At 53.9% G+C, this 8,235-nt stretch overlaps 1 protein-coding gene across 3 annotated transcripts in view; it reads left to right on the forward strand.

The window, feature by feature from the left end:
• Positions 1–8,235, forward strand: part of CACNA1S (calcium voltage-gated channel subunit alpha1 S) — a 68,551-nt gene that overhangs the window by 32,692 nt on the left and 27,624 nt on the right. For all 3 annotated transcript variants that reach the window (XM_035010360.1, XM_035010361.1, XM_035010363.1), the window contains exons 12-18: positions 570–777; positions 1,755–1,875; positions 2,717–2,831; positions 3,882–3,975; positions 4,635–4,704; positions 6,992–7,124; positions 7,793–7,922. In XM_035010360.1, coding sequence (XP_034866251.1) covers positions 570–777; positions 1,755–1,875; positions 2,717–2,831; positions 3,882–3,975; positions 4,635–4,704; positions 6,992–7,124; positions 7,793–7,922 — 871 coding nt within the window. The remainder of the gene's footprint in view (positions 1–569; positions 778–1,754; positions 1,876–2,716; positions 2,832–3,881; positions 3,976–4,634; positions 4,705–6,991; positions 7,125–7,792; positions 7,923–8,235) is intronic.

Consider the following 8,235-nt stretch of genomic DNA (forward strand, 5'->3'; position numbering starts at 1 on the left):
ATTCCCTGTGGTCTGGGGTCTGGGCAAGTTCACATGTGGCCTCTTGCCCAGGACTTCCCTCCCTCCTTGAAAGAAATGACTTTCCCCTGTTGACCTCATTCCTTTATTTTTTCCTCCTTACCTCTTACCATCTTGTGGCAGGGCAGGGATGCTGGGGGGCGTGGAGAGGAGAGAGGAAAGAGGATAAGAAGAGCGTGGGAGAGGGAGGAAGGAGAGGAAGATGAGAGGAAAGGAGAAGTGGGGAAGGGCGATGGAAATGAGGAGGCGGAATGAATAAGGAGGGAGGGAGCGTGGTGAGGGAGCAGAGACGTGCTCATCGGTTTCCCAGGGTTTATTGGGCACCCTCCTGAGCTGGGGACTGTGCTAGGCACAGGGGGTGCAGGGGTGCATGGGAGAGACGTGGTCCTTACTCTCATGGGGTCTGCAGTCTGGTGGTGTGACGCCCCTTCTCCCTCTGCGTCCCCTCAGGCCTGAGCCTTTGCCCTAGCCTGGCCAGACCTCAGGCAGTCCGCGGAGGGGGCGCTGGAGGGGGGCGCTGCTCCTCTCTACCTGTGACCCTCTGCCTTCAGGTACTGGACATCTCTGAGCAACCTGGTGGCGTCCCTGCTCAACTCCATCCGCTCTATCGCCTCCTTACTGCTGCTACTCTTCCTCTTCATCATCATCTTCGCCCTGCTGGGCATGCAGCTCTTCGGGGGCAGGTATGACTTTGAGGACATGGAGGTACGGCGCAGCAACTTTGACAACTTCCCGCAGGCCCTCATCAGTGTCTTCCAGGTAGGCGGTGCTGCAGGTGCTGAATCGCACTTCTGTCCTTCAGGAGTAGGGTGGGCATCACCTCCTCCAGGAAGCCTTCTCGGATCTGCTGGTTTGAGTTCAAGGTCCCTATCCAGGCTCCGTCTTCCCCTGTGCTCCTCTCCATTGCAATAGTTGCTATTTGTCTCCTCCACCCTCCAACCTAGGAGCTGCGCCCAATTTGACCTATTTGTCTCTGTCCCTGGTACCTAGCAGAGTTCTGGCCCATAGCAGGGTCACTGATGCTGACTGAATGGCGTCCAGGGGCCTGTTTCTCTCCCATGCACTACTCCTCTCTCTGAGCGTAGAGTCAGACAGTGAGCTCTCCCCCAACAAGACTGAAAAAGCCCCAGAGAAATACCAACCATTTCTCACTGTGAAGACATGGCTCAGCTAATGTTCTCTAGAAGCTACCAAAGGAGCGTGGCTGTGACTTACCTGAGGCCTCCAGAGCCACGGGCCTCCGGGAGGAGCTTCCTCAGTGTAGGGCAGAGAAATGCTCCCCTATGTTAGAGCCGGCACTCACGAGGAACATCACCTTGTTGGCACCAGTGAGAAGGGCAGTGTGTGGCCATCAGCTGGTCTTATAGATGACCTCACCCTCTCTTCCATTCACCCCATGGCTGGTCGGCCATCACGTCTGACAAGGCACTTGACATTTCACACTAGTTCTGGAGGCTGGGAGGCCGGGAGGCCTGGGTGGGCTCAGTACAGTTAAGCCTGGGCATTAGGAACAGAGACAGGGAGGTGGTGACCCCACAGTCAAACTCCTTGGCCCTGGAGAGGCAGCAGTAATATTTCTGACCATTGGAAGAGGTTCCAGGAGGAGAGCCGGGACCTTTCATCCTGGCCGTGGATGAAGAGAGGAAAGGTCTAGGGGCATTTTGGGCCATGTGGTCCCGAGAGAAGACCCTCGAGTCCCTCTGTGCCACCCCCCACTGTGTTCCTTCTCCCCCTAGGTCCTGACAGGTGAAGACTGGAACTCCATGATGTATAACGGGATCATGGCCTACGGCGGACCGTCCTACCCGGGGGTGCTAGTGTGTGTTTATTTCATCATCCTTTTCGTCTGTGGCAATTGTATCCCCTTGGGAGGAAGAGGGCACAGAAAAGAGCTGAGGGAGGGGGTGGGAGAGACGGTCTGAAAACAGGGGGTCAAGGGCACGCATATGCCAGGCAGCAGGCCCTCTGGCTGGAGGGGCGCCCCCAGACTCATGGTGCGGGGCAGGGGCTAGGACATAGCATATAGCAAGTGCAGGATAATTCCTTCCACTGGGAAAGTTCAAGGACTACAGAGGTGACTGGTTATAGGCGGAAGGATTTCATCCCAGAGAGGCTGGTGAGCCTGGAGCAGGCAGGAGGAAGGACAAGTTTTGGCTGTGGGGCCATGAAGATGGTGGGCAGCCTGGTCCAAAGGTTTGGGAGGGAGGGAGGGAGGAATGAGCAAAGAGGAGCCCGAGAATGAGGCAAGCAGATGGGAGGTGAGGTGGATGGGGCAGGAAGAGCCAGCAGTTCCCCGGGGGTTCTGATGTCTGCACATGGAATTTGGTATTATGAGTAGAGGGGGTGGGGAGGGAACCAGTGTTCCTTGAGCTCATGTGTGCCGAGCATGACGCTCACGGACAATGCCTCACTGGCTCCCCACACAGCCCCGTGTGGGAGGGGGGATCAGTCCTGGATGGGAAATGGGGGGCCCTCAAGGCTCATCATGGGCACCCCTGTGCAGCCAGGCTTCCCTGAGGATGCTCGCCCATGTCCTCGTGCCCATGCCATCCCATGTGGTAGTTCTGGCAAGAGGTTCTCTGACAAGCCCACCAAGGGAGTGGGGTTAAGTCCTGCCAACCCCTGGGCAGGGTGGGATCCTGGCCCCAGAGGTTCCCTTTCATCCACAACCCAAGACTCCTTAGCGGGATGCCCTCAGATATCCTGCTCAATGTCTTCCTGGCCATTGCTGTGGACAACCTGGCTGAGGCCGAGAGCCTGACTTCTGCCCAGAAGGCCAAGGCTGAGGAGAGAAAGCGCAGGAAGATGTCCAAGTGAGTGCTACATCCCCAGCAGGGAGGGACGTGGCGTGCTTGGTGGTGGTCTCCCAGCTCTGCACAGGCGGCTCCTTGGAGCCTGATGAGCAGGGGTTCTGCCACCATGACCCCTGCCCCAGGGGGCAGCCTTCTGCAACCAGCACATCTAGGGATGGCTGATGTCCTAAGAGGTGTCCCTGGGCGCAGAACTGGAGGTGGCCTCAGGAAATGTGACGGCAGAGCCAGGCGGGTTGGACCAGGGAACCCTAGTAGGGAGTTCTAGGAATTCAGCCGGCCCTGCCACTGAGTCACCGTGCTTCTTGCTTTCCTTCTGCTGAGCCGGGGGCATGTCAAATGTGAAGTGGTGGTTGGCTTCTCTGGTCTGTTACAATTCTCTCCCTCTGCGAGTTGGTTGTGTAACTCTCCGGAGTCTGAGACTCTCCTCTAGGAGGAGACAGGTCTCCCAGACAGTGTTTCTCAAACTCTAATTGCAAATGAATCACCTGGGGATCTTGTTAAAATACTGACTCTGATTCAGGAAGTCTGGGGTGGGGTTGATGGTCTACATTTCTAACAAGCTCCCAGGTGGCGTGGATGCTGCGGGCTGGAGAACCATACTGAGTGGCTCTAGACAAAGGCCTGCTTCCTCCAGTGTCCATGCCTGCAGGAATGGTATGCCCATTCCTGGGAGGCAGGCTGGGAAGAGAAAGAGAGAAAGACCAGCAATGGTTGAGCCCCACCTTGGACCAAACCATGCTCCCACACTGAATTCTTTATGAAAAAGGTGCAAAGCCACTTTCCACCCATTTACCCATCAATGAACACTGAGTGTGGCTGACCAGTGAGCCATATTTAGCCACAGGCCCAAGCTGGGCATCATGCCCTCTCATCACAGACTTGCCCAGGCCTGCAACCTTTCCCTTTTGGCAGCCTACACTGTTCCATCCTCCACAGAGCCCCCTGAGCCCTTGGTGCAGGATCCCCCTGAGGGTGCCATCAGACTAAGCAAATCCCCGAGAACTGTCTGGTTGGGCTTCCACTGTGGGCTTCCTCGGTTTTTTAACTCAGGGGTCTCCCAGACAAGTCAGAGGAGGAGAAATCAGTGATGGCCAAGAAGCTGGAACAGAAACCCAAGGGTGAGGGCATCCCTACCACCGCCAAGGTGAGCGTATCATGTGGGGTATTTTCAGAGGCAGGATGGGGAGGAACTCTGCAAGTCCTCTGGGTCACCCCCATGACTTAGGGTACTGGTGGGTGGGTAGGGAGGTGGAGAGGGACTATCTGCTTGGTTATCAGCCAGGTGAGGGCATCTGTCTCCACTCTACTGGAGAGAAAGTCAATGGCTACACTCCCACAAGGAATCCTTTGTACTGAGAGGCACAGATGCCCCAGTCTGGGAACCAGAATTCCTCAGAGTCCCAGCTTCCTACCCCAGTCAGGGTGTCTCCTGCCCCACTTGACACCTCCTGTTCCATTGTGAGACCCAGACAGGATGCCCACCACTTCCTGCTTGCTCCAGCCTCGCTCTGCTCAACCCTTCTGGAAGCTGAGGAAGCAGAGGTCAGAGGGTTGGGGAGATGGGCCCCAGAGAACTAAACTCGGAGTGCCATGCACAGGCTCAGACAGGCTGAGGTCTTGGCAACTCATCTGACCATTCTGGGCCTGGCTTCTCATTTGTAAAGAGGGAATGATCCTAATATTCCCTACTCCCCAGGCTGTAGGGAGGATTGAGCTACCGCCCACACTGACCCTCCAGTAAATGCTCAGTAAGCGGAAACTGCAGGTTTGCTTTCGTCATCTTCATTGTATTCCTTCCGACAGCTGAAAATCGATGAATTTGAATCTAATGTCAATGAAGAGAAGGATCCCTACCCTTCAGCTGACTTCCCAGGTGAGGATCCTGGGACTGTCAGGGGTGTATCCTGGGGCTGATTTCTCTCCAGGGGCAATCTCTTGCGTGTCCCCTACCTGGACACTTCCATGAGGGGATCACGACACAGAGACATCCCTTCTGACCTAGTCACACATGTAAGCCATCTGCCAGCCTGCCTCTCCCTACAATACACATGATCGAAAACCCCACACATTCTATTTTCATTTAATTCAGCTAGTATTTGTTGAGTGTGCATTATGTACTTCAGCGCTGAGGACTCCATTTTCAAGTTTTCCATTCTGGCCACACAGAGCAGACTACAGACGAGGACATGTCTGTCTATATGGGGTAGGAGATGGACAGGTTCCTCGCCCCCAAAGTGTCCGGCAGTGCTGGGGGCTAGACTGACACATGAATAAATAGAATCTTGACTTGCACTATGGGAAAATCAAAATGAAGGAGACAAGGGTAGGGTGGGCAGGAGGGTAATACACAGCCACAGATGAACTATGAACGTCTCCCAAATGCAAATAACCGTGGCTGCCGCAGAAAACCATTCATCTGTGCCAAGGAGAGAACACCTTGGGAAGAGCAGAACCAGGCTGGGCTCATGTGAAAGAGCCACGTGGAAGAGGCCTGAAAGCCCCAGAGCTCTGAGGTTCTCTCTTAGCTCACTCACGGGTCCTCGAAGCACAGGGTCACTGGTGCAATTTCACGGCTATTTGTGGAATTGGCTGATTAGCATCTGTTTGCCCCAGTGACTCTTAAGCTCCAGGGGGACTTTTTGTACTCCAAATGGCACCCACGTAGGCACTCAATAAATAGAATGAATGGACACATGCAAGGATTTTGCAAAGTGAATGTGTGGGGAGCATGGAGTTGATAGAGACAGGACTAATAATATTTCTTCAAATGTCTGCTAGCAATGAATATTTGGGTTTTAAAATAATTCATCTCAAGCTGTTTCATCTAAGGACCATGACCTAGCAGATGAGCGTGGCTGGTGTGCCGGGGAAAATGGCTGACCCAGGAAATGGGAGGTTAAGGAAAGGGAAAAGGGTTAGAAAGAAGGGGGAGGGTAGAGGGTCGAGGGGATGTGGGGTGGGCAGTTGGAAGAGAGTTCTCACCAAGGAGGTTGAATATGTTTATCCTGCTTCTTTCCAAAGACCATTTGAAATGGCTTAAGCTTAGGACAAAATATATGTACAATGAAATTAACAAAATGGGCATAGACAAGGGAAAAAAGAAAGCAAATATACTAACTCTAAGAATTAACAGTTTCTTCCATTAAGCATAAGATGTGTTTCAGGGTCCTTGGCACCCAGGGCAAGATGGGAAGTGTCACATTAGGACACTGGAAGGAGAAAGGGTGGTGAAGCTGAGAGCCTGTGCGGAGAGCAGAATCGAGTGGAGAGAGCAGAATATAGTGGCTCTTTCTGGGCTTCCCCAAGGGGCTCTGTCAGGGGGCCAGTAGAGGTAGGGATGAGGTGACTATGGGGTGAGGGCAACAAGAGACTGGGCAAGACCTGCACAATGAGGGGCACCCCGACTTTTGACAGTGCCCTCCAGTTTGATCACTGAATCCTCGCCTCCCCCTTCTCCCTGAGGAGCTCAGGTAGTCAGCTGTCTCATAAGGCCATAAGACCTACCAATAAACCTGGAGGGTCCATCTCTTCCTCCTCTACCCCTCCCACCCTGGTATCTGCCTCCGTACTGGCGACTGGCTGAAGCTCAAGGAATATTGATTTTTTTTTTTTTCCATGCTGGCAGTTCCTCTCTGAAATGATTATTTTTAGAATCCTAGCCCAGGAGAGGAACTCAGAGTCTATTTATTTCAACAAGCCTCCTGCCCCTAATCAATTTAACAAATTGAGAAGCTGAAGCCCAAGAAGGACAGTGACTTGCCTAGATGGCTCAGCAAGTTAGGGGCAGAGCCTGGACCACACCTCAGGTCTCAACTGAAGCAGGGTCCCCTCTCTACTTCCCAGCTGCGAGCATTTGGGATGGTGTGAGTCCAGCCCTGAGGCAGAAGATAAAACAGCAAGGCTCCTTGACTTTGCTCCTGGCCCCACTTCAGGAGGGTTCTGGGACCGACACTTTTCCCTGACAGTTCACACCTACTCCCTGAGGGGAAAGGGAGATGCCTGGGCTGGACTCTGCTGACATCCTCGTGGCCAGCATTGACCTGCTACCACCCTCACTTTCTGGTTGCTGGGGGTTCATGGCTGCATTCAGAGCACAGAAGCCTGGGGAGCAGTAAAGTATGTAAAGATGCCCCCGATTTCTCTTTCTCCCCTCCTCACAGGCGATGATGAAGAAGATGAGCCTGAGATTCCCGTGAGCCCCCGACCACGCCCCCTGGCTGAGCTGCAGCTGAAAGAGAAGGCAGTACCCATTCCAGAAGCCAGCTCCTTCTTCATCTTCAGCCCCACCAACAAGTGGGTGGCCCCATGGCTGCTGTGTCGGGTGACTGATGGGGCTCTCAAAAAGGGCTGGTTTCTGCTCTGAAAAGACCCCTTTCTCCTGATTCTCTGGGCTTACAATTACACCGTGAGAAACTGACTCCCTTAACTAAGATCTTGCGCCCTGTTTAAAATGCTAGTATCTCTGGGAGAAGTAGTGCTTGAAACCTTAGCAGTTACTTACACCTAAGCGGTGTATATTTTGTATATTTTGGTTCCTTTCTGAGGGCAAATTTAGACAGGACAAGGGAATGAGAACCAGGTGAAGCTGTAGTTCTTACTGGCTTCACAGTTTTACACCTTTAAAATATGCATAGACTATAGTCATCACAGAGTTTCATCTGTCTGCTTCATGGATAGAGATCAGCCTGCCCCATTCGTTTGGCTGAAAACCACAGGGTGGCGGAGGATGCTGGGGTGGGTGGGGGGAGGGGTTTGGTTGGGAGAGGGGACTGAGGCTGCAGGAACCGAATGAGGGGCGGGGGTCCCGCGTGTCCAGCCAGAGGACTGTTCAGATGTAGGCCATCCTTCTCCACTGACCTGGGAGGGAGGGTTCCAGTGTCTCTCTGCCAGACAGAGGCTGGAGAGGCCTGAGTGCCCGAGAGCTCACAGCTCTCCTGATCCCCTCGCCGTCCCCCCAACAGGATCCGTGTCTTGTGTCATCGTATTGTCAATGCTACCTGGTTCACCAACTTCATCTTGCTCTTCATCCTGCTCAGCAGTGCTGCACTGGCCGCTGAGGACCCCATCCGGGCCGAGTCTGTGAGGAATCAGGTGATGGTGGACCCCTGCTTTCTGCCAGCACGGCACCCCTCCCCACCCCAGGCCTCAGCCACCCGCACACTTCACTCTGGTGCTCAGAGTTCAATGTATGCTCTATGCGACCGTAGGCCATCAGAGTCTCTTAGAGTTTAAGTCCCTGGAGGGCCAAGACTGCCCAAACCACTCCTTCTGAACAGTGTTGTCACAGCATGCAGCACAGACAGGCTCTTGATGCCGAGTTTTAATGATGATGGTGATGGTGGTAATGGTGGTAGTCGTGGTGGTAGTGGTGATGGTGATGGTGATGATGGTGGTGGTGGTGATG

This window comes from Mirounga leonina, unplaced genomic scaffold (assembly GCF_011800145.1).
Source record: "Mirounga leonina isolate KUSES-001 unplaced genomic scaffold, KU_Mleo_1.0 Mir_154, whole genome shotgun sequence".
NCBI lineage: Eukaryota > Metazoa > Chordata > Mammalia > Carnivora > Phocidae > Mirounga > Mirounga leonina.